We start from the raw sequence: 20,562 nt of genomic DNA, 5'->3' as shown, positions 1-20,562 counted from the left end.
TACAGGGTGAGGCGAGTGCTTATCTGATTTCAGCCAATCTGTTACTGTATTTCATTCCCTGTTCTTGTGCCCAGAGGCTGTTGCAATGGGTATAAATTTAGAAAGAGACAGATGAGTAACATGGAAAAGTTCATTTTAACAAAATGGAGTCTCTCTCTTTCTTTCTTTTCTTCCTGTCTGTCTGTCTGTCTGTTCATTTTTCTAAAGAGAAGATAAAATGGTTTCCTTACAGGGGGTTGGGGATTTAGCTCAGCGGCATAAGCGCCTGCCTTGCAAGCAGGCAGTCGTGAGTTCGATCCCTGGTACCGATAAAACAGAAAAAGACAAAAAAAAAAAAAAAAAGTGGTTTCCTTACTTATTCAGCCCTACCATGGTGCAATCTGGTACTCTGGGCAGGAACTTAATAATACATAACCATAGCCCAGATGAACCAGCTCTGGCTGCAACTGTAACCGTTGAGCTCCCACCCTGAGTGCTTCCCAGAAGCTAAGAGGATGAGAAGATGGTGGCATCTTATACAATCTATAATCTAGGAGTATCTTGTGACCAAGTAAAATCCCCTAAATAAAGTCAGCATCTACCTCACCTGAAACGTCCCCACCAACCAACACATGGCACATGTGCCTCAAACTGCCAAGTCGCCAGGAGTCCTACACTGATATTTTAAGTGAAACTTTTAACAGGAAATTAATATCGCAGATGCACGACTCTGGTTATGATGGAAATTACACGAGAAGAGAAACTGCCTAAAAAATGCCACCCTCCCCTCCCACACACTCACAGCCTTGGGAATGATGGACCATGTGTAGTGAGAGCTTGCTGATCAATCCCACCACCTTATCATTTAGCCTATTTCCTTTTACAGACAGGAAGCCAAAGCTAAACGGCTGGACCAATGTCAGAAGTTTGGCAGTGATAGAGGGGGCCCGGGACCAGGTCTCATGGCTCCTGGAGACATACAGCCCCCACAACCTCCGGAAGCTACCCAGGCCTGGCAGTTATACCTCTGATAGCATCTCATACTGGCCCCTTCTTCCAAGAGCAATGGTCAGCAAATCGTAGACCACAGACGCACTCTGCAGACTGATGAGGCGGTCACTTTTGTGCTCTGGTATCCTGCTCAGCACAGCGTCCCGGTTGGCCTGAAAATGACATGGAAGAGAGAAACAGATGGAGAGCCAGCCCACGTTCACCACCGTCACTGTGTAGAGAAGCCAGCTAGGCCCTCCCGCTCCACATGATTTGCCTTCTGGAGGACAGAAGCAAGTAAAGGGCCTGTCACCTCGGGTGATGTATGCAAAATCCCTGGAGCATCATGGCACATGGTAGTGTGAACCCAGCAGTCAGTCTCTGGGGAAGCTTTGGGGCTAACACAGAGCAGGGAGTGGCCCTTGGTCTCAGGCTCAGAGAGGTCCTTGTGGCAGACACACACAGCAGCAGGATCCATCCAGTGGGAGCCAGCTATGCCTCCTTGTGTTCCTGCTTCTGTGCTACATTCCAGAGTGGGAGAACATTGTTGGCCCTGCATTTCCAACTACCTTATGGCGTCGGGGAGTTCTGTCTAACCCATGGAGATACGTCAGACTTCTCTATCACTGAGCAACATTCAAATTCCTGTATGGTGTCTTCACAGAAGAGACCTCAAAGACTAATTCAATCTTGTAAAGGGAAGCACAAGACTGAGATGTATGACAAGACAAGGAGGAACCTGAGCTTGCCTTTAAATATTGCCACAGAGGCCTGAAGAGAGCACCTTGCTACCTTCAAATCTGAGTGCTGAGCGCTCAAACATGTCAGGTGTATCCAAGCTCACTCCAGAAGTCAAATGCTCCTCAGAGTAACTTGACTCAACGGCCAGCTTATTTTCCATTTAGTTTTTGTACTAGGGTGTTCTGAATCAATATAGTTAAATTTTCCCTCTTGCTAATTAACAGAAGTCTTCAGGCCCATTTGGCCCTGGAAGCAGAGAAAGGGCCCCTAGTCTCCTGTGAAAGTGGCGGCTTGTATTTCCAGAGTCACTTGTCCCCCGGGCTGATGTTTATCTTCCTGCCTGACATTTGCAAAGGCCATGGGCATCCCTTTCTCTTGCTAATGAGGCAAAAAGCTTTCTTTCTGTGTGAGTCTAAGGCATTTACTTCTAGCCACCCAACAGAAATTACTCACTGTAAAACTCCTGGCTCTTAAATGTCAGAAACAAATGAGAATATCTAAGACAGGCCACTTCCTACAAGGTGAGTCATCTCTTATGGAAACAAGCCTGCTTTTGAAGATTTCATTCGAAGTTTTTCATTACACAGTGCCCAACAAAAGGTACCCTAAGACGCCTGCTGTAAATGGTCTCCCTTTATTTATTTGCTTATAAATGTTCCACACGGAGACCAATGCCTAGAAGAGAATAAAATGAAATACAACAAATACTCTCTGGGAGAGATTTTCAAGTGTATCAAATACATTGCTTTTTGTTTTGTTTTTTGTTTTTTTCATTTTCAGAGAACATATTAGTTGATTTTGAATAAAAAGATATTCTATCACCTCAAGCAGATCCACAAATAATACAGATGCCAAAATATTGTTTCAGTGGTAGTTATGCAAACATAGTTCTGATAATCTCTTTTTCTAGGGGAAATTTGCTATGCAGTGAGAATGCAAGTATAATCCCAAATGATTTCTTGGAGGTGGAGAGACGATAGATAAATTTATGCTTCTAAAGTCAGAACCAATGAAGAATGTAATTCTCTCAGATATTCAAAAAGCTTGGCAACTTTCAGTTTGATTCTGTGATTGAGCACCATCATTTTTTTGCCTAAAAACTGAAAAACCAAGTAGTCAAAGGGCATGGAATAAAAGGTGCCTAAGAACAACTTAATTTTGGAATTATTCACAGGGAGAACACTATCATTTCGGTTGGGACCCTAGTTCTTCATATTTACCAAGGATGTCACTGATTTCACCATCACCTAAAAATATCTTTCCGAAATTTAAAAAAAAAAAAAATCAGATGTGTTGGTGGCTTGAAAATAAAAGAATAATTAAAAAAAAAAAAGATCTTTCCAGAAATTAAACACCACAGAGTCGAACCTGACTGTCTCAAAGGGTTCGTCAGTATTATCAGTTTTTATCTCTTTCATTAAGGAGCAGGACATCACTCCACAGCATTTGCACTACACCTGGAGCAAGTGTTGTACAGGTGTGGCCATGTTTTCAAAATTACAGACTGGAACACGTGACCAGGCGAGGCAGCAGAATCATCCAGTCATCTAGAAAGTCTGGTCACTGTTAAGAGTTTTTTGGCATCAAAAAGGAGCAGAATTTAAAAAAAAAAGTATTCCAAGGGCGTGGAGAGGAGCCCACAACCAGCAGCTGTCTGGGTTTTCTAGGGCCTGGATTTGGGGTACGGGGTATAGGCATTGATGACACAAAGAACTGATTGGAATTTTCTTCCTGTGCACTGGGAAAGGGAAAAGGAAGTTGTAATAGGGGAAGGAGGAAGTGACCTCAGAGTAAACAGCCCCGATGTGGCCTTCCACCGCCATAATGTCCTGTAATTTATTCTAGGGCAAACCTCTTTCAGTCACCAAGTATTCAGAATGAAGTTTGCCCCATTTTAACTACGTTATAAAAAGTCCAGCCCAGGGTGAGTAGATATTAGCTTGGAGACCCATGGGAGCTGACCCTCACTGATAAAGTGGTGACCAAGTAGGTGAGACTTGTTCACTTGAGAAAGACTGAACACCACCAAGTGCCAGCCTGGCCACCTATGTATCGCCCCTGAGTGTGCCAAGGCAGGGCGGAGAATATAAATGATACTGCCCTAAGGTGCAGCTGACAGTCAAGGAAAGATGAGCCAAGGGGGCAACCTGCTTCCTGGGAAGAAAGGAGCCCTCTGACGTCAAGCAGTCCAAGTACCAAGCGGTGGTAACTCAAGGAGTCTGGCTCTTGGAAACATCGCCGTGCCACTTCCCCAAACAAAAAACTCAGTGTTAAACCAAGGCAAGAAGGCTACCCTCCCTGACCGACATGGCCTCTGATGATCCCACCTTCTCCCAGCACACATGCGTTCTTTTGGTACAGTATGTCCAGGGCTTTTTCCCGAGTGTATTCCACACCTCCAATTAAACCCCACGCTTGGCCAGGGATCATGGGAGAAGGGACACCCCTTCTCTTGCTTTCCTTTTGATTCCCTTTTTAGTCTGCTGCCTGGATGCACATCATGGCAGGGTTGGGAAAGAGTACAATCTATAGGAAGAGCAGATTTCTGCACCATGCATGAGTTTTGCCTGCTCTGGGTCACAGATTCCTCATCTGTAAAAGGAAGTGAATGAATGTGAGCCCCCTTGGTCCTTTCAAGTTCCAAGAGCCTGATACTCTGCTCAGGTGCTCAGCACCCATCGTTTGCCTAGGTTGTTGGCATATTATCCCCAAGCTTGGAGACTGTAAGGCTTAATGTTGGACAGAGGAGAGACCCAGCAAACGGTGAATGATGCAGCTTTAGATCTCAAACTTCCACATCCTGCCAAAATTCAGAAAACATTTAGAAAGAATCTGATGGTCTGGCAAACACAGCAGAGCCCAGGAGCAGGAGTGAGCTCAGGCAGGCCTGAGCTTCTGCAGTGCCTGGGAACAGGCAGGAAAGTGCAGAGCTCACCAGCACAGAGGACCAGGTGGTTTCTTTAGGCTCCCGTGAAGAAAACTGGAGATTTGCAAGTCCAGGGAGTGATTTACCCCAGCATTCTTTTCATACCACTGCAACTGAGAAGGCTTGAGAAGGTTCCCCATCAGGGGCTTCTCTCTCTTGCAAGGTTCCTTTGTGGTCTTCTTAACTATATAGTCTACTTATATAACTAATCTAGTGTCACCAGTGGTAAATGAATGAACGAACTAAGATACCTGCTAATTGTTAAGCTAATTGTCCAAGCTCCAGGATGACCAAGGGACATGGCCTCCTAGTCCAAGAATTAAGAGTCATCCCTCTTTTTAAACTTCTACTGCTTCCTCCCCAACCCAGGCACTCCCCCTAGAAAGCATTTTCTCCTGAAAAAAAAAATCACCATATCAAGGGACTGATCACAGTTAAAAAGGGACTCTAGGGACAGGGGACACAACAATGAAATACACATTCCACTTACCATTGATTCACTAATCAGCAGTAACAACAGGGCCTCTTCAGTATTTTCTTGAGGACAAAAAATGCTGCATAAAGAAAACCAACTTTGATATACGGTTATTTCAAAATAACACAAAATGTACAACCACAAGTAGACCAGGATGCTAAAAGTGTCTCGATTTTTAGAAAGTCCAAGAAAAAAATGCTATATAATTTCAACACTTGAATTTTCTTATTTTTTCTGGAAATCTATAAATTAATACATTTTAGCTATATATTTTAATGGTAGGTAGAGGGTGAAATAATGCTGTTTAAAAAAAAAGTTAAAAGCCTAAATAACACATGTACCCAAAACTGAGGCAGAAATTTAGATTTCTACAAACTGACATTATGTAAATAATACCAGCTTTTGCTTAAACCCATTATGAGAGCATAAACTGTAGACATTTCACCAAATAGCACTCTCCTTATCTATCACCTACTAAGTGGCATATTTTATATTATCATTCAAATGAAATAAAAGATTGGAAGTAACAGTGATTTCACTAATCCTGCAGGATCTGGTGAGTTATCTTAAACACATTTTCTACTAAGGGGTGGCATGCAAGAGCTGTCTCATTAATCTATTTTATGGAATTTGGCTGAACTCTAAAATCTTGGATTAAAAGAAAAAGCTTTTAAGCTCAATGTTGCTGAGGATTAGAAAAAAATTAAAATTAAAAAACCCAAACATAACCCCAATCTGTACTCCCTGTTTCCTATTTTTTATGCTGTGAGCACTTTTAAAGACTTGCAGCATTTTTTTCTTCTGGTTCTAAAACCCTAGTATCCTTTGAGTAGAATCAAGAATGTTATCATCAATTGGCCCAGACTCAACTTTTCTTGAGAGCATAGAGTTTGCAATAAATACAAACAATCTTGACTCAAAAACTCATGGATATTTTGAAGACCACTAAATAAAGACTGAATTTATATCTTTCTAGGAATAACATTACAATCACTTAGGAGATTTCTTCCCCACAAAAGGTGAAACCACCATATTTTCCAAATAATTATAAATACTTGTTATTTTTGAAATGCTGTCTAGTTTTGTACTGTATCACAAGGCACTTCAGAGGGAGACAGAAAAGAGTATAGTGTCTGGTCCTCTTATGGCAACTGTGACATCGCAGGCAGGGATGTTTTTTCATTGCTGTAGCCATGATCTTACAGCAAGGCTGGCCCAGCCCTCGTGAAGGATTCTGGGGCTTGAGGCTACTTCCTTCAGGAGTTGGCTTACAGTGACCTGATTTTTTTCAGAAGATACATTTCTTTCCCCTTGAAATCAGAAATAGACTCTAAAGCCTTTAAATTAAGAGTGTCCCCCATAGGTATGTGCACATCCAGCAATCACTTCCTGATAGTCTGGCTGTGCCTACATGCAATGGGGACCTTGTAAATAAATAATACAGTAACGTTAATCATTTTTTTCATATATAGCCAGTTCTGCATTGTTCAGACTAATTGCAGAGCGGGCCTATGCTAATTGTGACTTAACACTAGCCAATTCAGTCCATGGATAATCTCCAAATTCCATTTGAGCCATCCAGCCTGGTGAAACACTGGGTTGTGTTATTTTTACCAGAGTTGCTAACAAGTAGCGCATTAACTGACTCTAATTCCACTTCCTAGGCCCTCCCTATTGTAACAGCAGGATGGTTACTCAGCGCAGCAGAGGGAGGAGGGAGAAGAAGGGAGAGAGAATGGTTTTAAGAGACATAACCAAAAACCTATATACTGGACTACTGTCCTTTCTTTCCTTATGAACTCTCGAGCTCCATCTCTGGCCATTCATTCTCTCTTCCTTGCTCTGACAAGAGGGGAGGAAAGGGTCATGGTCAAATTCACTGAGGCCTTGCTTTTGTGACATTCTCCTTTTTGAGGCCCAAGAACCTCAGAGGGGAGATCCTGCACTACTAAGCCCCAGATTTGGAAAGTGGGAAAGCCAGGGCTTTGGTTCTAAAGGAAGTTTCTCTGAAAGGCAAGTGTGGGCAAGGGCACAGCAAGAAGCAGGGACCAGTAGGCAGTCAGGACAAGCTTCCAAAGCAGCCTGGTTCAGGGGTGGAAGTGCCAGGGCTGCTGCTGGGCTGAGCGTGGGAGGGCTGCGTGCCAACTAGTCTGGTAGGGCACAAGGTGCCCTTTAGGGAAACTGCCTGTCTCCTCACTTTGGATGAACTGGCCAGCTTATGATGTGACTCCATAGAGGACACAGGGAACAAAGGTGTGGACCTTATGTGCAAAGAGTAAGCATGTCTTGCCAGGCCTTCCAGATAATAGTTCTTTCTTGAAATTTTCTCCAACTATGTCAAAAATGATGTTGTTTGTGGTAGAAAAAAAAACTCATATCAAAGAAATTAACTCAACCACATCCAATTGCATTTCGTCTCTTCCATCATCTAGAGCTACTGCATGACAAACGAGAAGACAGAGGTCTAAATATTTACAGCACCACCCAGAAGTCAGAGCGACTCCACTTAGGTGTAGGGAAGGCTGAGCTCTGCCAGCCCACAGAGCAGAGGGTTTCTAGTAATGACTCCAAGGCGGCAGCAGAGATGTACAATGCACCGGACATCATGAGGGAAAATGCTGAATATGAGGCCCCTGCAGGAGCCAGATAAGAGCCCAGGAGCCAAGCCCCACCATGGCTTCACACTGTGCTAAGCACATGGAGGCAGAATCCACCATCAGGGTCCCATCTGGGTAGAGAGGAAAAGGATTTAAATTACAATTAAGAATGCCTGTCACGGTTATATCTGGATGTCCTCCCAAAGCCTCATGTAGTCATGGGGTGGGGTGGGGGGGCGCTTTTTGGAAGCAGCTGAAGCTAGGGTATGTGATTGATTTATAATGCAACGCTGGGATTAAGGGTGAATGACTGCTGGATCAGTCCACTGATTGGACTGGCACCGCCCTAATCCTAGCCTGAGTGAAAGGGGCACAAAGGGGTCTGTTACTACTCCTTTTGCTCTTATTGCTTCTGTTACCTTCTGCTGCCATGAATTGTTGCCCCTCTGCCTTGCGGCCAGCCGATTATGCACTGAAACCTCTACAAAATGTGAGCTAAATAAACCTTTTCTCCTTTAACATTGAGTGTTGGGCATTTAGTCTCAGCAGTGAGAAAAGCAACCACGACACAAATTTGTACCAGGATTGGAGTCACTGATGTGATGCTCCCTGGCTGAGTGGCTTAAAAGCCTTGGGTATTAATTTGGAAAATTTTTTGAGACTGGCTGAAAAGGCAGCCCCCGTATGTTGTAAACTGTATGGGAGACTCTGGTTGGTGCCTGGAAAATCAGAGCACTGATGAAAATGCTGCCAGTTAAGCTGAGGCTCAGGAGGCTCCTATTGAGAAGGACTCCATTGGTTGCTGGATCCCAGGTGACATACATTGTGCTTTGGCAGCAAACTAGTCTGCATTTTGTTGGTGTTTAGAGATATTTCCTGGGTGGCAGAAAAATTTCAATGTAGTCTACTGTTGGGATGGTGGCAAAGTTAATATTTAGATCTTTTGGCCAGATCTATTCAAAATTAAAAGCAAAGAACCAGAGGGTAATTTGAAGCATTTGGCCAGAGGGAAGACTCCATGGAACTGTGAGTTGTAAGAATGAAACAGGAGAATGTGGTTGTTGAGAAAGAACAGAACAATGGGGAAAAAAAACTGAAGCTTTTCACCTAAAGGGAAGAATGTATTTGAAAGGCAGGAGATTCCTGATTTTCAGTCTTACCATGCCCTGCTGTTAAAAAGTTAATGGGAAGGAAAGGTTGTAATTTGTAATATATCTTTTAATATGATTTTAATGTCATTTTCATATCCAGGGTTGTAATCAGGTTAATTAGTCAAAGTATTGTGGTTTTAACCTGGAATTTTGCTTTTGATGTAGAAATAAGTGTAGTAAGAAATATATGTGTGTGTGTATATATATATATATAAACATTGTAGACATGTTAAGACATGTTAACTTTTCACAAACATGCCACTGGGAAAGTATGGTTTAAGGAAATGTGCCAGGTGTGAAACCAGGGTTGGACTGAGGTGAATCAACTAATGGTCAAGCTGTAACACCCAGCTGGACTGAGTGTGGCAGGGTGTAGAAGGCCCACCTGAGGACTGCTGCCAACAGCATAAACAGAGAACTGGCGAAGGTGCTATGCTGCTGATTCTGGAGAAGCTTGTCGTGATGGCTTCCTCATATGAACTCAGCTGTTCTCATCCTGGAGGAGCTCAGGACCTTGCTGTCACTGAGGATGGCAGTGGTTGTTTTTGGGGGATCTCTGGTCCTTACTTTGAGCCACTTCCTAGCTCTGGTGCAGACACTCAGCCTATTAGTCCAGATCCTTTACCCTGTTGGTGCAGACTTTCTAGTCTCTATCTCTGATCTTTGGGCCTTCCCAGTGAAGACCCTTGATACACACTTGTGTGAGACATTGCTGTGGGCTCTAGGCCCCCAGTTGGGCTTGTGGAGGACATTGCCATGGGAATCAGGCCATCAGCTGAATTCTTTGGGTTTCTAGTGGGCAGATCTCCTGCTCTCATTAGCATTTGACTCTTTGGATGAATACTATAAAATAATCCTACAAATTACGTATCCTGTATTAAATCTATTCCCTTGCAAGCCCTGACTACAACAGTGCATCTTGGTTATTAGGAATCACTTGGTTCAGCTTAAGAGACTGGACCTCCACATGATCCTTCCCTGTTGGATCAACTCACACAAATCAATAATCCCTTCATGAAAAAGGGCAATCAGATAGGTGCTCTGAGCTCTGCCCTGAGCAGGCATGGGGGTGAGTCCCACAAAGTCCACATGCCCTACCCCAGGCATGGCTCCTGTATTCTTGGGACCCAGAGGTGAGCCGGGCTTGCCCAGGGTGACAGGTGGCCACTCACATGGCTTTGGTTCTGCCCCAGGGCTGTCTATCATCCTAACACTGCAATGCCCTCATCTTTCCACCTGAACCAGCTCCAACCTTACTAGAAACCTCTGTGTGGGGGAACAGGGCTTCAAACCCATGCTTAGCACTAATGGCGGGCACCTTCTCCTCGAAGGTCGCCAGGCACTCGGTGGCACCCTACTGACATTTTCATGTTCTGCTTCCTGGCCCAACACTAGTTTTAAGTCTTGTGCTTTGCTTGTGCTAATCATCCACTCCAACATGCACTTAATTATCTAAGGCAACATACATTTTTATAAGAAGGCATACAATGAATGAAAACATACACCTGACAGAAACATGCATGCACACATACTAAGATATGTATCAAGAGCATTTGCAGCAGCACTATCCCCATTAGCTCCAGATAGAAAAGGAAACAGCTCAAGCCATCATAATCAATCATCAGTATTGCAGAACTGATCCACGGAATACTATGTAGCAATGAAAACAAATCACTACTACCTGCAAAAATATGAGCAAATTTTTCAAATGTGTTAGACAAAAGAAGTTAAACATAAATGAGGGCATATTGCACAATTCCATTTATATAAATTTCTTTTTTCCATAGTGTTGATGCAACAACGAGTTATTAATTTTTTATTTGGAGACAGGGTTTCATTATGTTGCCGAGCCTGGTCGACCCTCATTGCTTCAGCCTTCTAAATTCTGGGACTATAGGTATGTGCCTCTGCACCCACCTTATATACATTTCTAAAATAAGCCAGACTCATTATTGTTCTACATGTGAAGACAGCTGCCCTTGGACAAAAGTAGTAACTGTGAGAAAGTACAGAGAGTCTCTAGGGCTCCAGTAGTAATGTCTACTTCTTGACCAGGATGCTTATGACATGGATGTGTTCATGTAGCTAAAACTCATCAAATTTTATACTTCTCTGTGTTTCTCCTTCCCTGTTTGTTCTGTTTCAATAAGACACCTAAAAATAAGTAACCCAAAGAAGAAAGGAGGCCTATGACAGGTGATCTCTCCCCTCTGCCTACTCAGCATCTGCCAATTTTATTTCCCCTCAAAATTCAAGAGGTGCAGAGAACTCGCACTCTGTTTCAATTCCACTGTGATTGTGGGACAGGAAGGGAGCTCGCTGGCGGAGCTTGCTTTTCAGGTGCACCCCATCAGGATCAGTGTTACAAATGGGAAGTCTTGTGTCTCGCCTGCGCTTCATGCTCACACTGTGAGTAGGAGACCAAGTGCAAGGGAGGACCTGGGACTGTTGGCTCTGACAAGACTTAAATTGAGCACTATCCACAGACTCCCTCTTCCACCTCCCAATCAGCACCAGTGATGGTGTTCTTATGTCCCATTGCTGACCAATCAGATTACCCTGCTCTGGTAATGCGAGAGCCCCAAACATGGAACCAGTTTTTTTCCTTGTACTGATAGTCCAAGTAAGAATCAGGATGGGGAACACATGAAACTAGAAAGTTGATAATTAATGAAGGCATAAAGATTAGCATGGGAATTTGACAGTAGAATCTCAATAGAGAAACTAAACAAAACCAAAAGTTAGCTTGTTAAAAGATCAACAAACTGACACATCTTTACTTAGGCTGACCATAAAAAAGAGAAAAATCACTACAATGAGAAATTAAAGAGAGGACATAACAACCAATTTGGCAGAAAGCAAAAAATTTATAATACAGTAAACAGCTGTAGATAATCAAATTAGGCACTTTAGATTTCTAGAACTTTCTAGAAATACACATACTACTAAAACTGACTCAAGAAGAAAAAGAGAATATGAATAGACCTATGTCGAGAAATTGCATTAGTTTTCAAAAAAGTCCCACCAAGAAAAGCCCAGAACCAGATAATTTCACTGTTAAATTCTATGAAACATTTAATGGAGAATTAGTATCAATTCTCCAATAAATGCTTTTAAAAAATAAAAGAAAAGGAACTACTCTAACTTGTTTTATAAGGTCTGGTATCAAAATCCAGGAGGTTACAAGGAAACTATAGAACAATATGTTATTGTTATAGATGTAAAAATCTTCAACAAAATACTAACGCAGAAAATGGATTATGTACCACTTCAAATCTGCTTCTAAATAGTTCATCCTAAGAGATGAGCATTTTTGCAGTGAGAGCTTGAGAGCTGCTTGAACAGATGATTTAAGAAACCATATAAGAACTAAGGAGTAAATACAGTCCAAAAATTAAATGAACTCATGGTTCAACAAGGCCATGGAAAGTGGAGGGTTAAAACTAAATTAAAATACACTTCAGGAAGAAACCAGGAATATGCTCTGTATCAGAACCCATCTAAGAAAAGCAAACTGAACACGAAGGTCATAAGGGAGAGATGCTAGCAGTCAGCTTCAGAGGATTAAGAAGTGGCAGTCTGGAGAAAAGCCACCCAGCCATTTTCAGATGTCGCTTGTGGATTATCTGGTAGGCCCATCTCTCAGCACTTTCTGCAGGTTTCAGAAGCAGCTGTCCACAGCCTCTCTGCCATTTGTCCACTTCAGTGACACTAAAGAGGTTTTCCACATTCATTCATGTGTGGTCCCCTTTCCTTTGTGTAAAGGTCACTGTGCCTTGTCCTTACCGCACCACACAAAGAAGGAATTCGGGCCTCTGACAGGAGGTACTAGGACCCAGGAACAGACTGCCCTGGCTTCTGGCCCTTCCTATTGTTTCCCCTTCCCTTGTCCTCCCGCCCTGACCTGGGGACACTGAGGCTTAAGAAGAAGTGGCTCTCTGGTCTATTTTCCCCAAGTTGATCAAATCCTGGATTTAAAGCTTAAAAAAATAAAAAAACATTTAAAGGGACCTTACCTTCTAATCAGTGGCAAACTATTTAACCTTCCTTTTATTTAGATTGACTTATAAGATTATTTAAACAAAAGCATCAAGGAATTGCTGAAGAAAAGAAAACATGCTTGCTCCGACTACAACGAGCTGGCTGGCTTGTTAGGTTAAGTGGAATGAGAATCCATAGATCAGTGGTGGAAAACCTTTTAAAAAATGAGCACCTCAACTGCACCCAAAACCCACAAGGTCCCAACCCTGCAATTAAAACACCCAATGCTTGGCTGCGGGGGCGATGCTGTGGGCAACTTGGCTCGTGTGCCCAGAGAGCAGCTCTGCAGCCCTGGACCCACGGTGGGGGTGAGGATGGCGCGGAAGCCCAAGGAGAGAGCAGCTCTCTACTTAAAATGTCCCTGTAGTGCACATACTTGCTGAAGTTGTGAAGTGGGATGAAACATCTACTAAACCAGTAAAAATTTTTAAAAAAGCTTATTCATCTGAGTCCCTTCTGCCAGTATACATCTTAGCCTTGAGCATTTCCTCCCCGGCCCCCAGCTTCCGTACTTCTCTCCTGAGTAGACCCGGGCTCTGCGGGTGAGGGTGTAGGTTTTGGTGTTTGCTCCTTTCCGGAGAGGATCGTCCAGAGGGGACTGGCATGGAGGATCCTCCAGGGGGTTCCAGTAGCTCTGCTCACACATACCCCGCAACAAGATCTCCGCCAACTGCCTGGCGATTGTCTGGGAACATAAAGGAGGAAAGGCAGGGCCGTGAATCTCTTTAAATTACTCAGTCACTACATATTTATCAGCCATCACTTTGTGCCAGGCGCGATTCCAAGATTCATAATTTAATTTTTCTTACTTCAATGATGAAAATTATACTAGTTTAGGACAAAAAAAAAAAAAGAAAATATGATACACTAAGATATTTGAACATTTTTTTTAAAGGCTCATGTGTCTGTAGTGCTGCCCTGTTTCTGTTACACCCTAGAACACTAAACAAGTTTTATATCAGAACCAATGAACTTTTAGCTAAGCCCTTTTCCAAGAGCTCTTATAAATAACAGGTGAACCTCAGATATTTTCATCACCTCCCAACAGATGCCTGCTAAAGCTCTAATCTGGAGAAAAGCCAGACTCGACTTAGCTGATGCCTTTCCTGAAAAACATCTCTTCGTTGACCATATGATGCGCACGAAGAATTTCACAAAGTCCTCCTTCTCAGAATTGCAAGAGCCAACTGTACCTGGCCCACCCTTGGGACCAGCACCCAAGGGCTCTGTTCCAGTGTGGCCTGGGAGGCTCCCACCAGTCCTGTGTGACACAGAAGCCAAAATTGTATGTGTGGCTTCTGACAGGCATGTATCACCTCCTCGCCACGAAGACCCAGGAACACCTGGATATTGTCTCTTAAGCAGTGTCATTTAATATGTTTCCCTGAACCCTCTGTAACTCCACTGCCTAGAACAGTACTAAAAATAATATATGGGAGAGGTGTGTGGCATGTGCTAGGCAGTATTTTATTGATTGATGTGTGTAAGTTGAATTAGCTCATAATCTTCCAGTACAGGGAAAATGAGGGGAAATGCCCTTAAAAACAGAAGCACCATATCCCATGGTAGCCTGGGGCCTTGTGGTCAGCCGCAATACAATTTCACCCAGCAGAGTTTCACGGAACAAAGAATGCTGAGCTTCTCTAAGAATGAGCCTTTTTACATAAATATGTTCCAGAAGAGAACATTGCCAGCTTTCATCTGTGTGAAATCTCTTAACATTCCCCAAGGAAACTTAAATACAACCAAATCACTGGCTTGGCGGTTTCTGATAACCACTGGGTAAAGGCAAATTTTCTCAATTATTCCCGAGTAAGACCCACTGCTTTTAAATGTCTATAAAAATGCGAAATTAAATGCGCTCTGATCATCCCCAACTGAGTCATCTGTAAAGATCTCATAAGAACACAATTTTCAGGACCTAAACAGTTCCTGAGCTGTTTTCTTAAACCTGCCATTATAGTTTCATTCTGATCTCACTGCAGTCATATAGCTAATGAGTTCTGCTGCAAGCTTCAGCTGACAGAAATACTCTCCACTCACCACAGCTGAGAAATAAATGCTAAAAGGAAAGAAAGAGGAGGGAACGTCATTGCTGGCCATGTCTGTTATGCTGAGATTCTAGAGGTACAGAAACTTCTTTTTCTTCTTTTCTGTATCCACTATGAGATACTTTACAGTGTACAATCCAGTGGCATTGAGTACATTCACAATATTGGGCAACTATCACCTCTACCTGGTTCCGGAACACTTTCATCACTCCAAAAGGAAACACTACATGCTTTCAACAGTTACTTCTCACTTTTCCTTTCTGCCAGATCCTGGGAACAATTAAAATGCTTTCTGTCTGGTGTGTGTTTGCCATTTTGGACATTATGTAACATGGGTCCTTTATGGCTGGCTTCCTTCAGATAGCATGTTTTCCAGATTCATTCACATTGAGTCTGTCTTGGCACTCTGTCCATTTTGATTGCTGACTGGCCTTCTATTGTATAGCCATACCACATTTTGTTTACTCACCTTTTACTTGCAGGCATTTGGGTTGTTTCTACCCTTACTGTTGGAAGTAGTGGTAGTGCAAACATTCATGTGCAGTTTGTGTTTGAACACCTGTTTTCAATTCTTTGGGGTATAAACCTAGGAGTACAACTGAGTATGGGTACTTTTAAACCCTTCTCTTCTATGGTCTCACACCGGATCAAATTCACAAATAATTTTTCCATCTCACATGAATTTCACGAATTTGTAAACATTAGCTACTCTAAAACTAATCACAAAGTTATTAATTCAGGCTGATGGAAACTGTCTTATAAGTGACATCGGCTGAAGAAGCTTTCTGGTGTCCAGGGTGAACTGAGGCCCCAGTGCACAGGGACTCAGGAGGTGCTTTTCTGTAAGGCTGGCATGGGACTCACTTGGGGAACTTCAGGAACACCAGCTCTCAGGCTCTTCCTAGAACCACATGACTTGAATTTTTGAGGATAGCAGTGGGGACAGGTTATTTGTTCTAAGTCCCTCAGACAGATCTGGGGAATGCAGCTCAGTGACAGAGCTCTTGCCTGTGTGTGCCAGTCCCTGGGGTCACGCCTAGTGCTTGTAACAAACAAACCAAACACTGAAGTTCCTCAGATAAGTCTGATAGGCATCTCTGGTTAAGTGTTCAAGGAATTAGAAACAGTTTAACTTAGGCCACTTGAAGATAATCAGCAGAGACCAGAGTCACACTTGTACCTCAGTGTGATACATAATGGAAACCACTTCTGTTAACACAGGGCGCTGCCAGCGAAGGACCTGGGGGCAGCTCCTGGCCACCAGCCTCCAGGAACCTCTACCCGCCTTTCTGATTAATCACGGAAGAGACCTGGTCCGTTCCTCGTTCATATCTGTTCAGAATCTTATCTCACAGGACTTTCTTAAAAAGTTCAAATACATTGATTTGATAATCATAAACCTTAGACATCAATGGAAGATATTCTCTAGTTTAGAAAACTAACACTAAGAGGCTGGGGATTTAGCTCAGCGGCATAAGCGCCTGCCTTGCAAGCAGGCAGTTGTGAGTTCGATCCCCAGTACAGATGAAAGGAAAAAAGACAAAAAAAAAAAAAAAAAAAAAAAAAAAAAAGAAAATTAACACTAAGCAGCAGATCCCCACAGTGTATTGGGGATGCTTGCACCCTTTAATGAGGAAAACCTGTTGGTTTCTACAATATATAATATTATAATATCTATTATATAGTATAAAATATTGTAAACATACATATGAGTCAATATGTGACATAATGTATAATATATGTAAATATATGTAATATTATTGTGCATCGTGTTGTGATATACATGTTACAATATATATTTAAGAGTTAGTAAATGTGAACAAATGTTCCTTTTGAGTAACTTTGGAAGATTGGATTTTCCAATGTGCTTTTAAAGTAATTAAACACTTGCCAATTTAATCAGTTACTTTCACTGTGCTTTTAGATCTTGGAAGAAGCTATTCATACTAATCAGTCCAGAAGCTTTAAGAATGCTGAGGTAAGTCAATATGAGAAAAAGACAATCTGGAAACAAACTTTTAATCCATATTCTTGCTGGTTTTTCTGCCTGAAAGAACCCTAAAAATCAAAATGACTTCTTTGAATTTAAGGCACATGCAAATGGCATCAGTATATAAATACTGAAAACCAGGAGAGTTCATGGTGAAGTATGTGTGATTTTGTGTGTGTGTGTGTGTGTGTGTGTGTGTAAAGGTGTTAATCTTATCTCAACATCCTGATTCCATGAAAACCTAGATTAGCCACCTGGTTAAGTCATGCATGCACATTTTAAAATCTGTAGTTTCATTTCCTGTGACATGAGTCTCTTAGCCTTGCTCCACTGAATACTCTAGCAAACGTTTAAAGAATTCTTAACAAAGGAAGGAGAATAGCATGGCTGATAAAAGATAAAAGGAGCTGCAATCTTACAGATGGTCATTACATCAGTTGTGACAAGTGGCATTTGTTTAGTTTCTAGTAAACGCCAGGCCTCACCCACTGGCCATGACTCTTTGGGGTGAGCTACAGAGGTCTAATTCATGAATCTCCCAAAAGAAGAAAATGAAAGGGTTAAAAAGACAACAAACAGAACTTAACTCAACAGAATAGCCAACTTCCTGATCAACCAGATAATTTAACTCCCCTTCATTTCTCTTCTGAGCATTATGGTCAAAATAACTAATCAAGCAACCAGCATCCTTCAGGATCTTATTTGCACTGTTCTGTCTGGGTTTTGGTATGAATCATAAGCAGACAACTTCTTCCACACTGGCATTTGCGAATGCAGAATACAGCTCTTGTATTTCAAGGGAGAGCACTGCCAACAAGCACATAAAAGACACTCAGCATCACTGGCCACCAAGGAAACAGAAGTCAAAACCACCATGAGGTAGCACTTTTCACCCACAATGGCTACAACTGTAAAGACAATAGCAAGTGTTGGTTAAGATAAGCAGGAATGTACAATGGTGCAGCTGCTTTGAGAAATAGTCTGGCAGTCCCTAAAAATGCTGAACATAAGAGTTACACATGACCCAGTGATTCCACTCCCCAGTACATATCCAAGGAAAAGGAACACATATGTCTATTCTAAAACTTGTACATAAATGTCCGTAGTAGCATTATTTGTAACAGCCCCAAAAGGAAACAATTCAAAGGTCTATCAACTGATAAATGGGTGAATAAAACATGGTATATCCATACAACAGAATATTATGTGGCAGTTAAAAAAAGAAAGGTTAATAAATGCTGCAACACAAAGGGAATCTTGCATGTATTATGCTAAGTAAAGGAAGCTAGTCACAAAAGACCACATATTGTGTAATTCTATTTATATGACATGTCTAAATTAGAGAAATTCATAACAGAAAATAAATTAGTGGTGGTCAGGGGCTGGTGGAAGGGGAAAATGGGAACTGATTACTAATGAATACATTATTTTAGGAGTGATATAATGTTCTGAAATCAAACACTAAATAGTGATATTAGTGATAGCTAAACAAATGCAAATATGTTAACCACTTACCAGGTCCAATTATTTAAATACAAAGTGACCAAAAAAGTGCATATTTTCTCATTAATTTTTATAAGACAATAAAATTAGAAATATAAAAAAGAATTTTATCAAATTTATTCAATGGTTCAATATGACTATTGAAATGACAGTCAATATGTAAACAAATGCAATGCCCAAGTGATTCTCGGGGTAAATGATTGGTTAAAAACCATCGAAATGTATACTTCAGATAGGTGAATTGCTATCTATATACAATATGCTACATAGTTCAACATAAAATGTACACATATGGGACAAGGGTCCTGGTAGCCACAACCAAGTCATTAGTCACGCTTACCATCCGCAGGTTTTGTGTTGTTCTCGTTTCCACTGCTCTGAGAATCTCTCTAAATCTTCCAACTCCTCTTGTCAAGTTCCTGTGTGTACACAGAATTTGACAGGGTTTCCATCTGGCATATATTAATGTTAAATATTTTACACACATATTTCAATGCATTTTGTCTGTATGGAAGCTGTTGGCTAGATTCTAAGCAAACAATTATTCTGCACATGTCTATCCTATCTTTGGTGTGATCTGAAAAATCTGACCTAAGACTGATGGTTCTTTGTGCTTTCTAGCCCCAAACAAATTTCCTCAAGAAAATAAAAATTAGAAAATCAGTTCTGAGGTCAAAAGAAGAAGAAGGAAGAGAACAAGATCTCCTGCAAGGGTCTATCTACTATATCTCCAACTTGCAGTGGTTCCAACAGAGTGGTACTAACATCTCTGTTTTCATTTAAAAAGTAGGTGGCAACATTGGGCAAAGGATACAAGAATATCAGAAAGGCACCGAATGCAAGTCCAAGGCTTCTTGTTGCAAATGTACAGGTTGGACAAAGATAAATGGTATGAAAAATGATCAGCCCACCAGGCAACCACTGTGCATCTTTCAGATCATAAATCATTCCCAGGAAATCCATCAAATCAGCCCTCTTCCCAACCTTGCACTGACAAAAAGAAGCAAAGGGTCAAAGGCCTCTTTTTCTTTTTCTTTTCTGGGCAGGGCTGCAGATCAAATCCTGGGTCTTGCATATGTGAGGCAAGTACTCCCCTACTGAGCTGTAAACCCAGCCCTGAAAGCCCCTTCTGAGGGCAGAATGGTGACAGTGGCACCTGGGGCTTCCTGAAGGTGATCAGAATAAACCTGGTCTCACTGCCCTGCAAACTCCTGCATTTCATTCTCTAGTTACTTTGTGGTCAGTGTATCCACACCTACGTGTCCTCTCTGAACACTGGGCCCACCTTTTCAGCTGGGAACTCTTCCTAGCAGGTCCCTTTACGTGGAGTGTTGCTGCCACCTATGACATAACTCGGTGTTATTTATAACCCGCTCATTAGAACACATCTCAGCCTTCCAAAAAGCCACAGAACAGGTCATCTGGTGCAGATCTGTCAGCCAGCCTCTGCAGGCTGTGGCAGATGCTCTAGGTATTTAGCTCTCTTCTGGATGGCATTTTAAATCACATAGAGGTATTAAATCAAAATGTGGATTCTGTAAGTTACAAGCACTCAAAAGGGCTATTAATCTGCATCTTATACCTACACCTCTTCCGGGCCCTCATTCATAAGATCAGCCCAGGACTTTAAGACAATGGTTCACTGGCATTAGGTACACGAATATTCCCAGATTCTTCTCACCGACACATAGATCAGAAGCTTGATGTGGGCATAAAAACAGAAACCTGTGCTCGGGACTCCAAGCAACACTAATACAATCTAAAGGATGTGAGTAAACATTTGCAATCTACTCTGCTTTCTCTTCATTTGTTTTTATGGGATCCATGTTCACAGGCAACAAAGTACATTTCCTCTGGACTACAGCTCTGGTCTCTTAAGCAACAAAGGGGGAGGAAATAGCTACAACTAAAACAGAGATGAGGATGGCTAAGATAGTCTAATTTTGTTTCAGAATCAGTGATTAAGCTCCCAGTATGTACAAGTCACGGCACTTTGAGTAGGGTGAAACAGGGTGTGTCTCAGTCAGTATCCCTTGGAGACCCTGAAAAGAGGCTACTTTACCAGAGTGGAAATTAGGTCTAGAATCAGCAGTACCAAGCTAAATATTACATGTAACT

At 42.1% G+C, this 20,562-nt stretch overlaps 1 protein-coding gene across 6 annotated transcripts in view; it reads right to left on the bottom strand.

The window, feature by feature from the left end:
* The window catches only part of Ttc7b (tetratricopeptide repeat domain 7B), a 249,360-nt gene that overhangs the window by 118,520 nt on the left and 110,278 nt on the right, over positions 1-20,562 (bottom strand). For all 6 annotated transcript variants that reach the window (XM_063240840.1, XM_063240837.1, XM_063240838.1 and 3 more), the window contains 4 exons: positions 18,785-18,863; positions 13,413-13,585; positions 5,127-5,190; positions 1,005-1,142 (listed from right to left, as the gene is read on the bottom strand). In XM_063240840.1, the coding sequence (XP_063096910.1) occupies positions 1,005-1,142; positions 5,127-5,190; positions 13,413-13,585; positions 18,785-18,863 (454 nt within the window). The remainder of the gene's footprint in view (positions 1-1,004; positions 1,143-5,126; positions 5,191-13,412; positions 13,586-18,784; positions 18,864-20,562) is intronic.

This window comes from Cavia porcellus, unplaced genomic scaffold (assembly GCF_034190915.1).
Source record: "Cavia porcellus strain 051 isolate PalLab524CR breed Dunkin Hartley unplaced genomic scaffold, mCavPor4.1 scaffold_31, whole genome shotgun sequence".
NCBI lineage: Eukaryota > Metazoa > Chordata > Mammalia > Rodentia > Caviidae > Cavia > Cavia porcellus.
This window is presented reverse-complemented; position numbering and strand designations above follow the sequence as displayed.